Raw genomic sequence first — 22663 nt, 5'->3', positions numbered from 1 at the left:
GTTGCAGCGCCCACTCGCTCCGCTGCAGACGTTAGGATTTTTGAAGACGCAGTGTGTTGTCTTGTTCACTTAAGCAAGTATTCACGCACCCGCCCCCACTGCAGGCCGAGACCTGCTCTGACCCCAGGCACAAAAACCAGCCAGGCAGGCCGGGAGTCACAGGGAAAAGGCCATTTATTTCAAAGGCAAAGTCCATCAAACTCACACATCTGTTCAACCAATACTTTATTTTTATTTCATTTTTAAGTAGGCTGCACACGCAACCTGGGGCTTAAACTCACGATCTTGGGATCAAGAGTCACAAGCCCAAGCAACTCCCAGCCAGGTATCCCCCCACCAGGATTTCCTGGTGCCAGCTAATACGTGCCAGCTCCTGGGCCCTACGGATACATGAAGAATGACGGGGAAGGTCCTTACGTTCCGGTAGCTTCCATTACAATGGGGGAGACCGAGGGCAACAACAAAAATCTATTCCTGACAGGCAGTTGTAAGTAACTGGAAGAAGGCAGGGAGGTGAAACGTTGCAGACTGAACAAAGCCAGGCTGACCAGCTAACATCTAACTTGAACTCTGAACAAAAGCGTGTTTCAGAAGATGGGAATCAGGATTGCAAAGGCCCCATTGCTCATAGAAACTTGACGTCTTTAAGGAACAGGAAAAAAGGACCATGTGGCCGTACTGCAATGAACAAGGGGGTAGAATTTTGACCTGCCGTCAGAGGTGGCATGGAAAGGTCACACAGGCCTTGTGGACCCACCCCTCCCCCCACAAGTTTCACCTTTATTCTCATATGATGATAAACCACAGGACAGTTTTAAGTATAAAAGTACCTTGGTCTGATTTACATTCTAAAAACATCCCTCCACGGGTGCCTGGGTGGCTCAGTCGGTTGAGCGTGTCCGACTTCAGCTCAGGTCATGATCTCACGGTCTGTGGGTTCGAATCCTGACTCGGGCTCTGTGCTGACAGCTCAGAGCCTGCAGCCCGCTTCAGATTCTGTGTCTCCCTCTCTCTCTGCCCCAACCCACTCACATTCTGTCTCTGTCTCTCTCAAAAATAAAAAAAACATCAAAAAAAAATTTTTTTTAATAATAAATAAATAAATAAATAAATAAATAAATAAATAAAAGCATCCTTCTGTGTGGTGCACTATAGGTATGGAAGGGGTCAGGTTTGTCTGCAAGGAAACCACGTAGGAGAGGATGAATAAGGGGACCCATGTGACCGCAAACCAACAGGATTTCCTGGACGGGGCATAAATCCACAAGATCACCAATGGTTCGTAGGTTAATGCCAGACAGGGAACAGATGACAGACCAGCTAGGACTATACTCCCCCACACCTTGCACACACCACTGTCAGAGCGTTCATCACATCAACTGCTCCACGTGCCCAGCCAGCCATGCCCTAGATTACACTGAAAGTAACAGATGTTATTAGTTTTTGTACACCCCCGTAGCTTCCATCCTGTGAATAGCTGGCGTTTAATAAATGTTTGCTAAATGAATGACCTATACGGACTCTAAGGAGAAATTTCATTAAAATTATTCCAGATTTTATTAAAAACGTAAACCTAATCTCACGTTCCTCTCAAGTTGGAGCAGAAAACAACAGGCTATCCCACATTCTTTATGTGCTGTTTAATTCTGAGTTAAAAAAAAAAAAAAAAAAAAAAATCTGGGACCAGAATCAAGAGTGAGAGTTGCAAGTTCTAATCAAGACAGTCTCTGCCTCATTCTACTTGAAAATTCAAAACATGGTTGCAATGGCAAAATTTGAGAGAACAATGTTGACCAGGATTCAAAAACAGTGTGTATGTGTGCGACATAGAGAGAGAAAGAGAGAGAGAGAGAGAAACAGAGAGATCAAGACTTTGGGTTTAAAATATAGCTCGGGGCACCTGGGTGGCTCAGTCGATCTCAGGTCATGACTTCAGCGTTCATGGGTCCAAGCCTCACAGTGGGTTCTGCACGGACAGTGCCACGCCTGCTTGGGATTCTCTCTCTCAACCTCTCTCTCTGTCCCTCCCCTGCTCCTGCTCTCTCTCTCACTCGAAATAAACTTAAAAAAACTTTTTTAAATAAAATATGGGTTATGCTTTTAAAAGTACAAATTGAGGGGCCCCTGGGTGGCTTAATTGATTAAGCATCTGACCCTTGATTTCGCTCAGGTCATGATAACACAGTTAGTTCGAGCCCTGTGTCGGGCTCCACACCATCAGCCTGCTTGGGATTCTCTCTCTCTCTCTCTCTCCCTCTCTCTCTCTCTCTCCCTCTCCTGCTTGAGCACTCATGCTCTGTCTCTTACAAAATAAATAAATAACCTTAAAAAAAGTTAAAAGGATAAACTGAACTGTTAAAGTTTCCAGTCTGGCTCGTAAGGAGCTAGCAAATTACCCCTAGGTCCTAACAAATAAAAAGCCAAATAAACTGAAAAATCAACATTTCTTACATCTATCAGAGGAGTGAGGTCACTGCTTCAAATACACGGGAGAGAGACAGGCTGTCGCAATCATGACTTGTCGGGGCAGAAATCTCCACTGGGGCAGGAAACCCTCAACAGTGACACAAAGTCGGAGGCTCAGTGGGACAAGGCTGAATAGAAAACTCGAGCAGCCACACTAGCGTGAATCTTACATCCCGGAGTTCTCTCAGGTTTTCCTAGTGAAGACTGAAGAAAAATCTCCCAACAGGGGAAGGCAAAAGTGGCCATTTGTAAATGCCAGAGCGGGATCATATTATTGAAACGCAGACATGGAGTCATCATAAATATGTATTGCAAACTCTAGGGCAACCACACACACACACACACACACACACACACACACAAAAGTGATATTGATATGCTAAGAAAGAAGAGAAAAAGGCATCATATAACATGCTCTATTAAAATCCCAAACGGCAGAAAAGGAATAGAAGACAAAAACGCCAAGGCAATGAATAGAAAACAGTAACAAATAATGGTAGATGTGAATACAACTGTACCAATAATCACTCTAAATGTTAATGGTCTAAACGTACAAATTATGTGACAGAGATTATCATAGTGAATCAAAAAACAAGACCCAACTACATGCTGTCTAGAAGAAACTTTAAATATAAAGACACGTATAAATTAAATGTAAAGGGACGGTTGCTATGAGAGTAAAACTTTAATATTCTCGCCAGAACAACAAAATGGTAATTACGTGAGGCAAAGGAAGTATTCATTAATCTCACTTACATGCAGCGAATAATTATGCTGTACACCTTCAACTTAGGCAATGTTATACGCAATTAGATCTCAATAAAGCTGGAGGGAAAAAAAAGTAAAGGGATGCAGAAAGATATCCCATGCTAACACTAGTCAAAAGAAGGTGGGATAGGGGCACCTGGGGGGCTCAGTCGGCTAGGCATCTGACTCTCAATTTCAGCTCAGGTCACGATCTCACCGTTTTTGAGTCCGAGCTCAGCATAGGGCTCCATGCTGACAGTGCAGAGTCTGCTCGGGATTCTCGGTCTCTTCCTCACTCTCTGCCCTCCCCCTGCTGGCACACTCTCTCTCAAAATAATAAACATTAAAAATAGAAAGTAGGAGAAGTTATATTAATTTCAGACCAAGCACACTTCAAAGTGAGAGAGATTATCAGGGATAGGAGGAGCACTGCATAATGATAAAAGGCCAAGCCTCCGAGAAGACACAACGATCCTTAGTGTGTATGCGCCTAACAGCAGAGCATCAAAATATGTGAGGCAGAAATTGGCAGAACTACGAGGAGAAATAAATGAATCCGCCATTAGACTTGGCGACCTCAACAACTCTGTGACAGAAATGGACACACACAGCAGATGAAAGATCAGTAAGGACACAGCTGAACTCAACAACACCATCAATCATCGCTTCTCGGCCTTTTGGCTGAGATCAAGTGCAGCAACACCATCAATCAACAGGATGTAATTCACATCTATGGATGAATCAATGGATGACTCCACCCAACAGAATACATACTCTTCTCAACCTGAATGGATTCCTCACTTGCTGGGTGAGGATTCCAGATAAAAGATACCTGGATATAAATCTTGGACACCTAGCATGTCTGGGGTTAGCTTTGTTCTAGTCCTATCTTGATCGATAGTTTGAATTAGTGTAGAATTACAGGTTGGAAATTTTCTGGAATAATTTTCGCAGCATTGCTCCCTTGTCTTCTAGCTTGTATTAATGCCTAAGTTGAAATTTTTGTGCGTTCTAAAGTTCCTGATCCTACGGATGTATTCTGTCCGTTCTTCCGGGAAGACTTAGGACCTTCCCTTTTCTCTGATGTTCTGAAGTGTCATGACGACATGTCTTCTTCACTGTGTTAGGCACTCAGTGGACTTGTGGATGTGAAACACATGCCTTCCAGTTCTCATACGTTTGCAGGGTTGCTAAGGTTTTGTAAAACTTCTGTTTTGTACCTTGTTGCTTCATAAAACAACTTTTATTAATACACTGGGACTTCCTAGACACAGGATTGTTCCTCTATTTCCATCCCTGTATATTTTGTTTGTTTTACTTTCTGTGGGAATTCCTCAACTCTACCTGACAAACCTTCTGATGAAGCTTATTTACTGTTTTCTCTTTAATTTATAAGAGATCCCTTTTGTCTTGTTTTTTTTTTATACTATCCTCTTCTTGTTTCAGTGATACAGTATCTTCTCATTTCCATGAGGATATAAATTTTGGTGTATCGGACATATTCTGCTCTGAGCATTACCTCTGTTACCTCTAATTTCTGTTTCCACTAATTTATTTTGGTCTGTGTTTCAATGTTGGAGATTAACTTTAATCCTTGATGGTCTGTCTGTTCATATGTTAAATTTAACAATGCAAACAAGGGGCACCTGGGCGGCTCAGTAGGTTAAGCCTCTGACTTAGGCTCAGGTCATGATCTCCCGGTTCGTGAGTTCGAGCCCCACGCTGGGCTCTGTGCTGACAGCTTGGAGCCCGGAGACTGTTTCAGATTCTGTGTCTTCCTCTCTCTCTGTCCCTCCCCAACTTGTGCTCTCTCTCTCAAAAATAAATAAACATTAAAAAATTTTTAAAAATAAGATAAAAAATAAAAATGCAAAAAAGGTGGTTGGGAGCTCAGTGTGGATGGGCAGGGCTGGTTGACTAGTAGGTTTCACTGTGTGTCGATCAGTGGTCAGCTACTCGGTCAGTGGTTGACCCTCGCCTCCTCAAATGTGTGTCTGTTCCCTAGAGCCCTTCAGTTAGTCCAGAAAAGAATCCAAACTCTTGCTTGGAAGAGTATAAGCCAAACTTGCCAGATTTCTGAGAAGGAAAAATGGGGAAATGGAGCTGGGGTTTCATGTGAGGACACTCGCCTAATCTTGCTGTGTTCAGTTGTACATCTCTGCTGTCTGCTTAGCACAAAAGAAGAAAAAAATACATATGGACTAGAAAAGAGGAAATCAGTTCAGTCCATATAGATTGTCTTTATAACCAGGTTGGAGGACACAAAATCAATACACAAAAATCAACTGCATTTTTCTATTATCTACTTAAGAGAAATCAAAATTTTAAAATAGTACTACTTACAGTATCACCAAAAGGCATGAAATATTTAGGGATAAATCTGATCAAATATCTCCAGTATCTGTACGTGATAACTATTAAACACTGATGAAATATATCAAAGAAGACCTAAAATAGATATACCATGTTCATGGCTTAGAAGAGTCGAAGTTGTTAAAATGTCAGTTCTTCCAAAATGGATCTACAGATTCGATACAAAACCAATCAAGATCACAGTAGGATTTCTTCAAAGGAAATGTCAAGCTTATTATAAAAATTATATGGTAAGACAAAGAACTTATAATAGCTAAGACAATTCTGAAAGAAAAAAATCAAAGTTGAAGGACACACACTGATTTCAACAGAAGGAACCCAATAGAATTTAAGTAAGGAGTTAGAATGAAAAATTCACTAGAAGGTGTGATCAGGCAGAAAAACAATCAGCAAACTTAAAGATATATTAACTGAAATTACATAGCCTAAGAGGAAGAAAGGAAAAATAAAGAACAATCGTCAGACCACATGAAATCTGCAGGACACTATCAAAGTACCAGTATGTGTGCAATGAGAGTGCCAGAAAAGGACAGAGAGAAAGGAATAGGAAGAACATTTGAAAACATAATGACCAATATGTACATGAACCTACACATCCAAGGAGTTCAATGAATCCTGAGTATGATAAACTCAAAGAGGTCCACACCAAGACACATTATAATCAAACTATCTAAAGTCAAAGATGGAATTCTGAAAGCGGCAAGAGAGATTACTCACATATCTTGGTAAGATTAAAGCTGATTTCTTATCAGAAATCCTGGAGAACAGAAAACACTGAGATAACATAATCGAAGTGCTGAAAAAAGAAAACAAATAAAAATTCTAAACCGAGAATTCTATATGCAGAAAATTGTCCTTAAAATTAAAGGAAAATGTAGGGGCACCTAGTGGTTCAGTCGGTTAAGCATCTGACTCTTGATTTCAGCTCAGGTCATGATCTCATGGTTCCTGGGAAGGAGCCCCTCCTTGGGCCCTATGCTGACAGCAAGGTGCCTGCATGGGATTCTCTCTTTTCTCCTCCCCCGTACCTCCCCCACCTGCACTTTCTCTCTCTCTCTCTCTGGCTCTGCTCCTCCCCCACTCATGAACGCACTCTCTCAAAATAAACATTTTTTTTAAAAAGTAAAACAGGGGCGCCTGGGTGGTTCAGTTGGTTGAGCGTCTGACTTCATTCAGCTCAGGTCACGATCTCATGGTTCATGGGTCTGAGCACCGCATTGGGCTCTGTGCTGACAGCTCAGAGCCTGGAGCCTGCTTCAGATTCTGTGGCTCCCTCTCTCTCTGCCCCACCCTACTCACACTCTGTCTGTCTCTCTCTCAAAAATAAATAAACATTAAAAAAAATTTTTTTAAGTAAAAATAAATTATGTTAAAAAAAAGAAAAAAAGTAAAATGTAAAACTCCCAGAAGAAAACATACGGGGAAGCTTCATGACATTGGATTTGACAATGACTTCTTGTATATAACACCAAAAGCACAGACAACAAAAGCAAAAATGGATAGAACTACATCAAACTTAAAAAACTTCTGTGCATCATAAATTAAAAAAAAAAAAACCCACAAAAACTGTGCATCCATGGAAACTGCTGAGAGAGCAAAAAGGCAATCTACAGAGTGGGAGAATATTTGAAATCATGTATCTGATAAGGAGTTAACAAGAATAAAGAATTCCTACAACTCAACAACAAAAATAACCCCATTACAAAATTGGCAAGGATTCAAACATATTTTTCCAAATATATACAAACAGCTAACAAACAGATGAAAAGTGTGCTCAACATCATTAATTATCAGACTCAGGAAATCAAAACCATAATGAGATATCACCTCATACCCCTAAGGTTGGCCACTACCAAAAAAACAGAAACAAAAACAAAAACAAAAAAAACACCCCACCAAAACCCAGAAAATAACAACTGTTGGTGACGATGTGAAGAAATTGGAACCCTTGTGTGTTGTTGATAGGAATTTAAATTGGTGCAGCCTCTATGAAAAACAGTATGGAGGTTCCTCAAAAACTTAAAAGTAGAATTACCATGTGATCCAGCAATCCCACTTCTGGGTATATATTCAAAAGAACTGAAAGCCAAGATCTTAAAGAAATATTTGCACACCCATGTTCACTGCAGTGTTGTTCACGATAGCAGAGAAGAGGAAACAATCCAAATGTCCACTGGTGGATTAATGGATTTACAATGTGGTATGGGGCGTCTGGGTGGCTCAGTTGGTTAGGCATCTGACTTTGGCTCCGGTCACGATCTCACGGTCCGTGAGTTCAAGCCCCGCGTCGGGCTCTGTGCTGACAGCTCAGAGCCTGGAGCCTGCTTCGGATTCTGGGTCTCCCTCTCTCTCTGCCCCTCCCCTGCTTGTGCTCTGTCTCTCTCAAAAATAAATAAACATTAAAAAATAATTTTTTTAATCACAATGAAATATTGTTTCATAAATGACTCACTAAAAAACAAAAAAGACAGAAAACAAGTTTTGGGGAGGATTCAGAGAAACCAGAATCTCATGCAGTGCTGGTGGGAATGTAAAACAGTGCAGCTACCGTGGAGAACGGTTGTGTCACTGTTCAAAAAGGTACACATCGAATCAACAATGACCCACCAATCCCCATCAGGTATGTACCCGAAAGCACTAAAACGAGGTATTCACAGAAAAACCTGTACAGAAACGATCCAGCACATTATTCTTAAGAGCTAAAGAGAGGAACTAAACCTAATGTCAATCAACTGATGAACTGCTAAATCAAACGTGATCTGTCCACTCGGTGGGATATTATTCAACCATAAGGAGCGAAGGACCAACATTCACTGCAACCCGGATAAGCCTTGGAAACACTGCTAAGTGGAAGAAGCCAGACACAAAAGGTCACGTATCGTGCGGCTCCATTGAAATGAACGTCCAGGACAGGGAAATCCATAGAGACAGAGAGAAGCTCGGTGCTTCCCAGGGAGGGGAAAGGGAGGAATTGGGAGGGACACGGCGCGGGGCTTCTTTTGGGGTCGACGAAACCGTTCTTGAGCTACGTAGTGGTAATGTTGCACATCACTGCAAATGCCCTAAAGCCACTGAATCTCACAGTGTAAGATAGTTACAACGGAGAATTTTAGGTTATATAAATTTTACCTCCATTTTGAAAATAACGGAATTATGCACTTAAAACAGATGCATTCATCATACGTGACCCCTCAATAGAGTTTTTTAAAAAACAGCAGGCGGGGGTGCCTGGGGGGGCTCAGTCGGTTGAGTGCCCGACTTCGGCTCAGGTCATGATCTCACAGTTTGTGGGTTTGAGCCCCGCGTGGGGCTCGGTGCTGACAGCTCGGAGCCCGGAGCCTGCTTGGGATTCTGTGTCTCCCCCTCTCTGTGCCCCTCCCCCGCTCATGCTGTCTCTCTCTCAAAAATGAATAAACATTTTTTTAAAAATTTAAAAAAAAAGAGAGAGAGCAGGTGCTGAGTTCTTCTTCAGGAAACGGGCTCTTCCTGGCCATTTGTCCCTCCACATTCATCTTGGACTCAACTTCGGAAACTCCTCCGAATAACCTACATTGGCTCAAATTCATGTTGATTCTGACTGACAGAAACTTCAAGTAACGGTGCTTTAAGCAAGAAGTCAGTCTACTTTTCCTCTCCGTTCCTGGAACAGGCAGAGGCGTTAGGACCTACGCTCACTCTCTCGACCAGAAACTTCCAACACAACCAGTCTCTGCCCTCCCAGAGGTCCTTAACTGTAACGTTCTCACAGTTTTCCCCTGGCCGCTTGGACAGAAGCAGGTTCCCTCTTACTGTGGACACCCGAGTACACTGTTAATTACTTCAGCCTGTTCATTCACTTTCCTGACAATCATCCATCCAACACCTTCTTCCAAAGGGACCATTCCAGGGGCTGTGAAAGCCTTGCTAGTTCTCATTTTTTTTTTTTTAATGTTTATTTCTTGAGAGAGAGAGAGAGAGAGCGAGCTTTTGCGTGAGCGTGAGCAGGGAAAGGGCAGAGAGACAGAGAGAGAATCCCAAGCAGGCTCCACGCTGTCAGCACAGAGCCCGACGTGGGGCTCGAACCCACAAACCGTGAGATCATGACCTGAGCCAAAATCAAGAATTAGACACTTAACTGGCTGAGCCACCCAGGCGCCCCTATTTCTTATCATTCTAACTATACATTTATTGTTTGCCAGTCTGGGGCCTGCCCCTCTCCCTGGAACATTAAGCGTCAGGACCATAATCTGTTTGACAGTCACTGTAGCCTCACTATAGCACAGACCCAGCAGAGAGTAGATGACAAACATTTGTGGATTTAATACATAAAATGTCAGCTGAAAGTATTATTTTCATTTTACTTAAAATTAGGGACATGAAGGGTGCGTGGGTGGCTCAGTCGGTTGAGTGCCCAACTTTAGCTCAAGGCATGATATCTCAGTTCGTGGTTTCAAGCCCCACGTCGGGCTCTGTGCTGACAGCTCAGAGCCTGGAGCCTGCTTCGGATTCCGTGTCTCCCTCTCATGCTCTGTCTCTCAAATATAAATAAGTGTTAATAAAATTAATTTTAAAAAACTTTTAAAATTAGAGTGAGGCAATCATCTCAAAGGAGGGAAAATTTTATAAGTTAAAAGAATTACTAGCCTTTATCAGATAAAAGAAATCAAAGTTTTTTTCCTTTCATTTTTATTTTTTTAAGTCTATTTATTTTGAGAAACAAAGCACACGAGCAGGAGAGAACAGAGGGAGAGGGAGAGATTGAGAATCCCAAGCAGGCTCCGTGCTGTCAGCTCAGAGCCTGATGCAAGGCTCCAACTCATGAACCATGAGATCATGACCTGAGCTGAAGACGTGACGCTCAGCAGACTGAGCCCCCCAGGGACCCCCAAAGTTTTTTCCTTAACCTGAGAAAGCAAGGATACAGACTCAGTCTCTAGCTTCCAGCAAGCAGGCAACATCCCTTGGGAACCTGGGTGAGAATCCAATGCCATGCATACTCTCACCTTTTCTCCTTGTTCCTATCATACAACGTGGGGTGACCACGTAATTTACTGTACAAGCTGGAACTTTCTGAGATATAACGTGAGAAACCCAATATACAAATGAACAATAGCCAGGCTATACATAAAAGCAAAACTCTGGGGGCAACTGGGTGGCTCAGACAGTTAAGCATCCACCTCTTGGTCATGATCTCACGGTTTGTGAGTTTGAGCCCCACATCAAGCTCTGTGCTGACAGCGTGGAGCCTTCTTGGGACTCTCTTTCTTCTTCTCTGTCTGCCCTTCTCTCACTTGCACTCTCTAAATAAATATAAATCATCTCTAAATAAATATAAATCAATCAATCAATGAATCAATCAAACAGAACTCTGCCTTACAACCTGCAGCATCCAACCCAGGAAGCCAGTAGTCTGGCTGACAGAATGCCAGACCATTAATCTAACAAATAATCCAGGAGGCCAAACAATAAATCCTATCAACAACTGGCCCCAAATGGCCAGGACTCCATTAATAACTGACAGTTTCCCTGGTTTTCGTCCCCACTCCCAACTTTAGGACCAACCAGAAAAAGCCGAGTCCACTCCCCTAATCACATAGGATGCCCTGCTTCTATACACCCTCCTACAGCTTCCCCAGGCCAACAGCCTCCAACCAGGGCACCCCGGAAGCCGTCCCTGTTTCAGCCACAAAGCTTCCCCACTCCTCCATGTCCCTTTGAGTCTCTGCCAGAATGCAAGTGATGGTGGTGGCCTCCCCTGCTATTGCCAAGTTCTGAATAGTCTTTGCCTGTTCTCATTTGGGAGATTTTCATGTATTTCCACCAATTGCTACACTATTAATAACCATGCTGGACCAAGAGGTAAAAATCGGGACTATCCTAAGTCAGTATATAGATCACCCAAATTATAAAGCACAATTAGGCTGCCAGTGAGATACAAAGTTTGGGAGGGCCAAGGCGTGAAGCACAGAAGGTGAAATGTGCCAGTACCACTAGGTGGGGTTGGAGGACATTCCAATTACTGCAGGAAGTTCTTGAGATCTTATGCACTCAGGTTACTAGTCAGTCATCTTTTTGGTTTAGATGTATGATACTATTTAATCTGAACACTAGAATTGATGGAAGTTGTCTTCAGAGAAATAATTACTAGCAGGAAATCCACTGGAAAATGTTCAAGCATACCGTTATCAATACCTAGTATTAACTTATTTTCAATTACTGCCTGCTGCGCCTGATGTAGTAAAATGGTGAAAAACATAATGCTTGCCCTTAAGAAGTAGGCATTGTGGAAAAGTACTTCAGGTCTGTAGGGGTCACATAATTTGCAAATTTTCCCAGTGCAATATTTTTTTTTAATTTTTTAAATGTTTATTTATATTTGAGAGAGACAGAGCATGAGTGGGGGAAGGGCACAGAGAAAGGGAGACACAGAATCCGAAGCAGGCCCCAGGCACTGAGCTGTCAGCACAGAGCCCGATGCGGGGTTCAAACTCACAAACTGTTAGATCATGACCTGAGCCGTCGGATTCTTAGCCGACTGAGCCACCCAGGCACCCCTTTCCCAGTGCAATATTAAAATAAGGGGCTACTTGTTCAAAAAGTTTTAAGAATTCCAAGGTGGAAACACTGTGTGTCAATTGTATTTCCAAGAAAAGAAGAAAGAAATCCTTTGATTAGGAACAATGAGAAATACTATATTTCTTAAAAGTAATACCTTCCTTTGACAGCCATACAAAAATTTTTAAAAAGCCTAAAATTCTAGTGTTTAGGGTATTAAATTTCTTAATTAAATTAGGATTGACAAAAAGACAGTCAAAAAATAATTATCAAAGATGGTGCATTTCATATCATATATTTTAAATGTTTAATGCTTTTAACAATGAAATACTGTGAATACTATTACATTAAGCAAAATACATTTTTAAAGTTCATTTATTTTTATTATTTTTTTTAATATGAACTTTATTGTCAAATTGGTTTCCACACAATTTATTTTGAGAGAGAGAGAGAGAGCGAGCGGGGAAGGGGCAGAGAGAGGGGGAGAGAGAGAATCCCAAGCAGGCTCCACACTGGGAGGGTGGAGCCCAATACAGGGCTTGACCCACGAACCATGAGATCATGACATGAGCCAAAATGAAGAGTCAGACGCTTAACCGACAGAGCCACCCAGGTGCCCCGGCAAAATATTTAAGTGTATGTATTTGAGAGAGAGAGTGTGTGAGCACGAGAGAGTGAGGGAGGGCAGGGAGGGAAAGAGAATTCTAAGCAGGCTCCACACTGTCAACGCAGAGCCTGAACCGTGAGATCATGACCTAAACTGAAATCAAGAGGCAGACACTTAACCGACAGAGCCACCCAGGCACCCCTAAGCAAAATAGTTTTTTTAAATGTTTATTTATTTTTGAGAGACAGAGCACGAGGAGGGAAGGGGCGGAGAGAGGAGGAGACACAGACCCCGAAGCAGGCTCCAGGCTCTAACTTATCAGCACAGAGCCAGATGCAGGGCTCGAACCCATGAGCTGTGAGATCATAACCTGAGCCGAAGTCGGACACTTAACCGACTGGGCCACCCAGGCACCCCTAAGCAAAACATTTAAAAAAACACACACACATATAGGGGCACCTGTGCATGCACAGGTCATGCACCCATGAAGCCAGCCCTAAATGTACTAGTATTCTTTTTTTTTTTTTTTAATTTTTTTTTCAACATTTTTTATTTATTTTTGGGACAGAGAGAGACAGAGCATGAACGGGGGAGGGGCAGAGAGAGAGGGAGACACAGAATCGGAAACAGGCTCCAGGCTCCGAGCCATCGGCCCAGAGCCTGACGCGGGGCTCGAACTCACGGACCGCGAGATCGTGACCTGGCTGAAGTCGGACGCTTAACCGACTGCGCCACCCAGGCACCCCTAAATGTAGTAGTATTCTATGACAAATTACAGACTACAAACCACGCTGCTTTGTATGCAGTGTGATGCTGCTGGGCCCTTTAGCCTGCTTTTTTCTGTGTGATACATTTCACACACACAGAATTAAATCACGTTTAAAAAGTTACTGGGCGTTGACTGTATTTGTGTTATTTACTGTATGAAATCTTCCTTAAAGCTTAATATAATCAAGTACATAAGTAACCTAATCATAAAAAAAGATATTGTAAAAAGGTATAATCGTAATTCTTTTGCTTTTCCCCACAAGACTCAAGGGCAGGGCAGGGACCGGAACTGGGAGACACTCTAAATTTTTGTTCAGTGAGAGGAGGGTTCCCTGGGTGGAGATTGTAACGAAGGGAAGTATCTGGAAAGGCTGAAAGGGAGATGGTTAGTTAGGAATCTACAAGTCATAGACTGGCCAGGAATGGCATGATAGACCAGCGGAAATGTCGGTGAGAGCAAAGAGCTGCGTGCGATCAACGTGTCTGTTAGCATTACCTTCCAGGACAACCGGAAGCCTCGGAGCAGCAGGAATCTCTTGTTTCTTCGTAGCTGAACCCAGTGCCTGGGACATAGCAGGTGCTCAGTACCGACGCGTAAACGCAGGCAATGCTGCTTAGCTGCAAGCAGGGTGCACACACAGTGAAGAAGTGAGGAATGAAGGCGGAGCCAAGTCAACCAAAGTTTTGAATACCGGCGTGAGCATCTATATGGATAAGGACCACCGAAAAGGGCAGCCACGTGATCTGCACTTCCGAGGGAAAAATTACCCTGCGGTACCTTGAGTAAGAAGAGTCATGTGTTCACATCTCACAGCCTTCTGATTCCATCTCCCCCCGACCCCAGCCTCACCACGCGATTAAGCAAGCGAGCAAACGGAAACGAAAGCCGGTAACTGCGCGTGCGTGTGTGTGAACGCTAACTGTCCGTTTGTGTCTCCTTAACTGCATAAAACTTTACGGGCAAATACGGACGTTTACCAAAATTCTGGGCAGCTTCTAGGTCAAGCCGTAGTCCTGCACTGGACGTGCTGGACAAACCGGAGGCGGAAAATCGGGCAAGGCAGCCAGGTTTGCGAAGGCGGCGGACGCCGCCCCCCCCCCCCCCCGCGCACACCCGCCGGGCCCGCAGGGGCCTCCCTGCGGGTTCATCCCGCCTTCACCGTCCCAGGCGCCCCAGGTTCGGGGTTTGCTAAGGTTGCAGCCAGGACCAAGGCGGCCTCGCGCAAGCTGCGGTCCGACCCCGACGAGCGAGCGGGAAGACGCAAGACGCTCGCCGGAAGCCCCAGCAGCCGCCACGCGCCCGTGTCCGCGCAGCGGGGAACAATAAAGTTGAGCGCGTTCAAAAGGGGTCCTTGGCATCCAGGGCCCGCCGGACAAGCCTGCAGGATAGGCCGCCCGGAAAGTCCCGGGTGTGGGCAGGTCTCCTCTCCTCGGTGGCGTTCTCCTCACTCGCGGTGGGACAGCGAAGGTACAGCGCCGGGGACACGGCCGGGGCGGCGGGCGGGCGGGAGAAGGCGGAGCGGCCTGCCCGGCGATCGCCGAGGGCAGCCCGGTGAGGATCCCGGTGCCCGTGGAGCCCAGCGTCCTGGCTGCGGCCTCCCGGACCCGCGATGAAGCCCCGGCCCGCGAGGTTCGTGGACAACAGGCTGAAGCAGCGAGTCGTGCAGGTGGGTATCGTGCGCGGCCCCTTCTCGGCGGCTCCCGGGCCAGCCTGGGCCGGCCGTCCGCCGCGGCCCGGGTCCTGGACGGGGTGTGAGCAGCCCTCCCGCCGCGGCGGGGCTGCCAGGGAACGGAGACGGGGCGGACCCTGAGGACCCGGGGACCGGGCGGGTGTAGACCCCGAGGAGCCGGGGACCGGACGGGTGTAGACCCTGAGGAGCCGGGGACCAGGCGGGTGCGGACCCTGAGGAGCCAGGACAGGGGCGGGTGTTTGGAGTGGGTTTGCATCTGGTTTTCTTGTTTTAAGTTTGAATTCACCTATTTTGAGAGAGAGCGAGAGAGGGAGAGAGAATCCCACCAGGCTCTGCACTGTCAGCGCAGAGCCTAATGCGAGGCTGGATCCCACGAACCGTGAGATCGTGACCCCAGCCAAAGTCAGTCGCTTAGCGGCCTGAGCCCCCCAGGTGCCCTGCCTAGGGTTTGTCACTTTTGTAGCCCTGGGTAGACAGTCTGTGTGCTGAATGCCTTGCAGACGCACAGTCTGCGGACACTCTTAGGAGGAGAGGGCCCGTTCCTTCACTTTGCACTTGGTGGGGGGGGAGGGGGGATGTATACTTTGTTTTTCTTTAATTTCCGAGCGCTGCCTCCTCCTTTGCGGATCAGTTTCTTCCACTAAATTCTAAATGTTGGAAGTGGCTTGAGTCCCTGTGCTGTTTCTCTGTCCTCTTACCTACTTCCTGCGGGATTTCATCCCATCTAAAACCCAAAAACACTACCTATTCACTAAAAATATTATAAACACGAAGTCCAATACAAACACAGTTATAAATTAAATGAAGATATATTCACTTTATTATTTTATTTATTATTGAGAGACAGCACGAGCATGGGAGGGGCAGAGAGGGAGACACAGAATCCGAAGCAGCTCCAGGTTCTGAGCTGTGAGCACAGAGCCCCACGCAGGGCTCGAACTCAAGGAACCGTGAGATCATGATCTGAGCTGAAGTCGAGGCTCAACCGACTGAGCCCCCCAGGCGCCCCAAGACATTCATTTTAAATACTACCTATAGAGGTGCCTGGGGGGCTCAGTCGGTTGAGCCTCGACTTCAGCTCAGAGCATGATCTCACGGTTCGTGAGTTCGAGCCCTGCGTGGGGCTCTGTGCTCACAGCTCAGCTTGGGATCTGTGTCTCCCTCTCTTGCTGCCCCTCCCGCGTATGTGCACTCTCTCACTCTCTGTCAAAGATAAATAACCATTAAATTTTTTTTTTTTTTAGAAAATACTATCTATATATTCCTAGAGTTATGTCTCCAGTGTGGATTTTATCTTGAACACCCAGCTGCCCACTAAACATTTCCTCCTGTCTGAGCAGTGCCTCCACCAACATATCCACACTGAATTTTTTTGTGTTCTCTCCAAACCTGTCCTTTCTTAATGTTCTCTATATCAGTAAATGACACATTGTCGGGGCCAAAAATCTTAACAACCATTATTACTCCTTTGTTTCACGTTCTTTTTTTTTTTTTTTTTTTTTTTTTTTTTTTTTTTTTTTTTTTTTAATTTTAGAAGGAGAGAAAAGAGTGCGTGAGCAGGGGGCAGGATGCAAAGAAGGAGAGAGAGAGAATATTAAGCAGGCTCCGTGCTCAGCCCCAGCCTGACCTGGGACTCCATCCCATGACCCTGGGATCATGACCTGAGCCGAAATCAAGAGTTGGACAGTCAACAGACTGAGCCACTCAGGTGTCCCTGTTTAGCTTCTATAACCAATTAGTTAGCAATTTATTTGTATACTCCAAACCCAGCCACTCCTTTCCATCTCCACCTCCAACCATCTGTGCCCAAACCACCATCTCTCTTTCTGTCTCTCTTCTTTTTTTAGCATTTATTTTATTTAGTCTGAGAGGGAGAGAGCAGAAGAGGGGCAGAGAGAGGGAGAGAGAGAGAATCCCGTGCAGGTTCCACCGTCCACACAGAGCCTGACGTGGGGCTCGAGCTCACAGTTCCATGAGATCACGACCTGAGCCGAGATCAGGAGTCAGAGGCTTGGCCAACTGAGCCACCCAGGTGCCCCAAAACTGCCATCTCTTCATTAGACTATGACAGTAGCCCCCTAGGTAAGCTCTGTGATTCTGGTTTTATATAAGGTCTGTCCTTCATTAGGGCCGCCAGGGAGGTCCCTTTAAAGAGAGCTTGCAGGGCCGCACTCACAGAGCTCCGGTGGGCTCCCAGAGTGGCTGAAGAAAACCCCTCCTACAGAGCCTGCCACGTTCTGGCCCCCGTCTCCTCCTTGCCCTTGTGTCCCTTGCTGTCCTGCCCGCTTCCACTGTCCTGACCACACTGACCTTCACTCTGGGAGCTCTCAGCTGGCTTTGGATGTTCCACCACCTGCTGCATCACTTTATTCAGGAGGTGTCTCAGCGGTGACTCCTGATGGCTGGATCCAGTGGCCCTTCTCAGTCTTCACCACTTCACATTCTCAGTTTTCGCCTATTGTTATTACTTGGGTTCGTTATAAAAACACTAGGTTCTTGGGGCGCCTGGGTGGCTCGGTCGGTTAAGCGTCCGACTTCGGCTCAGGTCATGATCTCACGGTCCGTGAGTTCGAGCCCCGCATCGGGCTCTGTGCTGACAGCTCAGAGCCCGGAGCCTGCTTCAGATTCTGTGTCTCCCTCTCTCTCTGCCCCTCCCCTGTTCATGCTCTGTCTCAAAAATAAATAAACGTTAAAAAAAATAAAAAAAAAAACAAAACACTAGGTTCTTGCGGTTTAAAATAGAAGGGACAGAGGGTGTAAAAGAAAATGACTTGCTTTCATCTTCATGTCTGTAGAGGTCAGCATGGAGAGTTTATACATATGCCTAGATTTTATTCACACGGACGGGCTCATCCACGTTGGTTCTGCTTGCTCTGTTCACTTAGCGGTAGACTATAGTCCTCTCCCCACACGTAGTACGTTTGTCTCCTATTAACAAGGGTGTTAGTTACATGTTGCTGCATAACCACCCCCAAAGTTAGCTGTTATTTCTGTTGCCGTCAAGGAACCGTTTGCTTGTGGAGATGAGATGTACACAAATATGTGTAATCCAACATTAATTGTAGCAAGTGACTACACACGATAGGAGTCCAGAGAAGGGGAAGGTTCGCGGGAACGGTCCTGCTTTGTGTGTCTAGTCTCTCGTCACTGGAGGCATTTGTGCCAAGACCATTAGGGGTTCTTGGGAAGAAGCTGCGGTATGAAGGCAGGCATCCCTTGACGGGATAACCAGCAAGCCTGGACACGAGGAAGCTGACACACATTCTGGTTTGAAATCTGGCCCTGTAATTTATGCGCTCCCAAGTAATTAGCCTTTTAAAGTCTCTTAAACTTTCCCATCTATAAACTGGGAAGACGAACATCCACCTCATAGGATTGTGAGTGCTGCCGAAAGACTATGTGATGCAGCAGGTGCACGGCACACCAAGTTTCTTGGGAGTTTTTCGTGGTGCCTCCAGGCCAAAAGTAACACCTGCTAGGTCTGTTTATTAGGTAGTTACATTCAAGCCACTTAGTGACTATATAGTCCAAATAAGTTAGTAGCTTTTTGAAAAAATAACATGTAAAAATGGAAGGAAAATTAACATAGTTGTATTTCATTCTTAACTGATCACACGAATGGGATTTGTATGCCTATTGGATCAGATTGACCCTGCCATTCTCATTTCCTGTTCCACATTCATTTTTGCATGGGATTTACTTACAGCAACGGCTAAAAACCCAGTTTTGTAAAAATACGACACCATCAAAAGGTGATTTAATATTGAAACCATGAATTTTCTTGGGCTGGAAGTTCCTGCAGTATTGGACCGGTGGCAAATGTTATATGTTCCCTTAAATTCAAAATAGCCTTTGATGCCCTTGTGAGTTTAGTGCTTTGTTCTGGGGTATTTGGGAATTTAGGATACAGTAGGCACTCACTACCTTACAGCTATTCTAATTGTTGCTGTTGTGTCATCATAGCGATTAATAATGTTAATTAAATTCTCTGGTTCCAGACTTGACAATTATTTAGTAATTTTTATTTATGTTTTTGATACGCTTAATAATGAATTTACATTATAGCATAACACGTTTGAGTAGCTCAATCTCTGATTAAAATCTGAGTTTGAAACATTGAGTGTTGAATATTTGTTGTATTTTCTGTTTCAGTACCTCACCAGTAACAGATGTGGCAAATATGTGGACACTGGAGTTTTAGCATCTGATTTACAAAGAATGTACAGGTAAAGAGATGTCGTCTCCAGATTCTTGCCTTTCTTTCCTACCATTCTGAGTTTCCGTCTCGCCCAAATTTTCAGTTGATGTTATCGCTGCTGGCATTAGTTCACCAGTCCATAGGTTCAGAATTCAATTATACAAAGATTTATCAGGTACCTGTTACGTGCAACGCGCTGTCCTCGTTACTAAGGGCAATGGCTGCTGCCTCTCTTTCAGTACCTTCCAGACTGGTCAGCAGTATGGCCTCTTCTCGTATCTCATTAAAGGATTAAAACCAGTAGGCATGGTCTGCCTGAGCTTCCTGGCTACTTTGAAACATCTCTAGGCTTCCTACTAAAGATTCAGTTTTTCTCTCTCGTGTCTCTAATCCCACCCCTCCTGATAGGTCACTCCGTTAATTATTACCACTTTGTATATTTCAAAGTCTCCTGTTTTTTCTTCTCAGTATATTAGTTTGCTAGGATTGCCATAAAAAAGTATCAGAGGCTGGGGAGCTTAAACAACAGAAGTTTAAGTCCTCACAGTTGTGAATGCTAGAAGTTAATGGTCACTGTCTCTCCTTGCATTGCAGATGGCTATCTTCTCCCTGTGTCCTAACATGGTCTTTCCTTTGTGTGTCTGTCTGTATTCTAATCTCTTCTTGTGTTATTATTTTTTAAGATTTTATTTTTAGGGGCGCCTGGGTGGCTCAGTCGGTTGAATGTCCGACTTCGGCCCAGGTCATGATCTCACACTTTGTGAGTTCGAGCCCCGCGTCGGGCTCTGCACTGCCAGCTGGAAGCCTGGAGCCTGCTTCGGATTCTGTGTCTCCCTCTCTCTCTGTCCCTCCCCAGCTCATGCTCACAGTTTGTCTCTGTCAAAAATAAATAAACTTAAAAAAATAAAAATTTTAAAAACAAAAGGAAAAAAAAATATTTTATTTTTAAGTAATCTCCATACCCAAAGTGGGGCTCAGACTCACAACCCTGAGATCCAGAGTCAGGCGCCCCTCTTATTCTGGGGTGCCTGGGTGGCTCAGTCAGTTAAGTGCCCAACTCTTGATTTTGGCTCAGATCATGATCTCCTGGTTCATGGGATTGAGCCCCGCGTCAGTCTCTGTGCTGGTATTTTGGGGCCTACTCGGGATTCTTTCTCCTCTTCTCTCTCTTCCCCTCTCCAGCTTGCACTTACTCTCTAAAAATAGAATAGAATAGGATAGAATAAGATAAAAGTCATGTACCCCTCTTATCCTGATTACAATACCAGTCGTATTGGATTAATTTGCTTCAGTGCTCTGTCCTGTGGGCCCACTAGGATGGCTGCCCTGCCCTGCCCTTTGGAACCGAGGAGACCGTGCAGCTCCCCGGGCCCGTGCCCCCTGGGCCGATGGTGGTGGTGGAAACCCTGCCAACCTCTGAGCTTCCTTCTGAGGCGTTCATCCCTTCTCTTGAAGGATAACACATGTCTACAGCTGGATGGCCCCTCTCCTGTAGAATCCCAGAAGTCCAGCCACCTTCCTTCATTTCATCCTCCCTGTCTCCTCCAGTACAAGCTACCGGGGTTTCTGATGCTGTAACCCCGTCTCTAACCAAAAAAAATTACAGTAGGGAAAATGTAAACTCAGAAGTTACTCAAAAATAAGCTTATGGTCGGTGTGAATTCAGTGACAGTTATATATTCATGCAAATTAATGGGATCAATTTAGATTGGTTTTAATGGGAAAATGTTGGTGGAGACCATTGTACTAAGCTTCTTGTTCTGTTTTTCAGTATAGACTATGGTCGAAGAAAAAGAAATGCTTTTAGGATTCAGGTAGAAAAAGGTGAGTCTTTTAGTACTAGAGCTGAATTATTAATGAAGTTAAAGAATTGTTTTAGCTCACGACTGTTTCTTTTTGTTTCAGTACTTAGCGTAATTACTAGTGAGAAAGAACCTAAGGATCTAACAGAATTAGAAGATGAGCATCTGGCCAAAAGAGCAAGACAAGGTGAAGAGGAAAACGAGTAAGGATTACAGAAAAGGGGGTGACTTGAAAACCATGAACCTGATCACATACATTGCCAGTTGTGAAATTTTCCGTGGCTTTTCCTTGCCAGCGAGGCTGTGCAGAATACCTGATCTCTCCAGACCTTTGCTTTGGGCACACTGAGTGCTCACTATTGCCCAGAGAGGTTGGATTCTTTCTTTGTGCCTTTGTATGAGTGGTTTTCTGTAGCTGGAGGGTTCATTCCCATTAGGAACTACCACTCAGCTTTCAAGAGGCCACATTAGTGCCTTTGTGGGGCCTTGGCTTCCTGAGTATTTCCTTAGCTCCTGGTTACAGATGTTTGTTATGATGCTTATCATACGGCTTGAGGTTGTTTGTATTGAGAGTTTTTATCATGGATCGATTTTACATTTGTTAAATACTTTTTATGCACTTAATGAAAGATTCTGTTATGGTTGTCTCCCTTTGTTCTGTTGGTGAATTACATTAATTTTTGAGTGCTAAGCCAGTCTTGTGTCCTGGGATACACCCAACTTGGTCCAGGTATATTATCCTTTTTTATATATTGTTAAATCATTTTGCTAATCATTTTTGGAGATGGTTATGTTTGTATTCATAATGATCTGAATTTTTTTTCTTTTTTGCAGTGTCTTTGTCAGGTTTTGGTGTTAGGGTTATGCTGGCTTCATATTGTTTGGAAAATGTTTTTTGTCTCTATTTGACAAAAAAATTAGTATAATGTTACTGTTACTTTCTTCTTAAATAGTTTGTTAGAATTCATCTCAGCCTGGAGGCTTCTTTTTGGAAAGGATTTAGAGAACAGTTTTGTTAGACAAAGAACTCTTCCTATTTTTCTTCTTCTATCAGCATTGGTAGGTTGTACTTTTAAAGAAAGTTGCCCATTTCATCTGAAGTGTGGAATTTGTTGGCTTAAAGTTTTCAAGATATCCTCTCGTTTTTCCTTTTTTTTTAATTTTTTTTCAATGTTTATTTATTTTTGAGAGACAGAGCGTGAGTATGGAAGGGACAGAGAGAGGGAGACACAGAATCTGAAGCAGACTCCAGGCTCTGAGCTGTCAGCACAGAGCCCGATGCGGGGCTCAAACCCGCGAACCATGAGATCATAACCTGAGCCGAAGTCGGACTCTTAACCGACTGAGCCACCCAGGCGCCCCTCGTTTTTCTTTTAATGTTTATAGGATCTGTGGTGATCGCTCCTTTTCACCTTATAGCCGCATTGCTGCCTTTTCGTTTGGATTTACCATTATTTTCTTAACTAGTTCCACACTC

General features: G+C 44.5%; 2 protein-coding genes across 5 annotated transcripts in view; one reads left to right on the top strand and one right to left on the bottom strand.

The window, feature by feature from the left end:
* CNIH4 (cornichon family AMPA receptor auxiliary protein 4) overlaps positions 1-14378 on the bottom strand; it is a 29545-nt gene extending 15167 nt beyond the window's left edge. Inside the window, exons 1-2 of one of the 2 annotated variants that reach the window (XM_042975377.1) lie at positions 14274-14378; positions 13992-14113 (exon numbers count right to left, since the gene is read on the bottom strand). In XM_042975377.1, coding sequence (XP_042831311.1) covers positions 13992-14113; positions 14274-14292 — 141 coding nt within the window. In that variant the 5' untranslated portion in view covers positions 14293-14378. Of the gene's footprint in view, positions 1-6303; positions 6383-13991; positions 14114-14273 lie in introns of those variants that run through there. The other variant, XM_042975379.1, reaches the window with a different exon arrangement.
* Positions 14379-14661: 283 nt separating this feature from the next.
* NVL (nuclear VCP like) overlaps positions 14662-22663 on the top strand; it is an 89570-nt gene continuing 81568 nt past the window's right edge. Inside the window, exons 1-4 of one of the 3 annotated variants that reach the window (XM_042975374.1) lie at positions 14662-15162; positions 19339-19412; positions 21156-21208; positions 21290-21389. In XM_042975374.1, the coding sequence (XP_042831308.1) occupies positions 15106-15162; positions 19339-19412; positions 21156-21208; positions 21290-21389 (284 nt within the window). In that variant the 5' untranslated portion in view covers positions 14662-15105. The remainder of the gene's footprint in view (positions 15163-19338; positions 19413-21155; positions 21209-21289; positions 21390-22663) is intronic. The other 2 variants (XM_042975376.1, XM_042975375.1) reach the window with 2 other exon arrangements.

Source organism: Panthera tigris, chromosome F3, assembly GCF_018350195.1.
Source record: "Panthera tigris isolate Pti1 chromosome F3, P.tigris_Pti1_mat1.1, whole genome shotgun sequence".
NCBI classification, from domain to species: domain Eukaryota; kingdom Metazoa; phylum Chordata; class Mammalia; order Carnivora; family Felidae; genus Panthera; species Panthera tigris.
The sequence above is the reverse complement of the archived record's forward strand: the minus strand, read 5'-3'. Positions and strand labels throughout refer to the sequence as shown.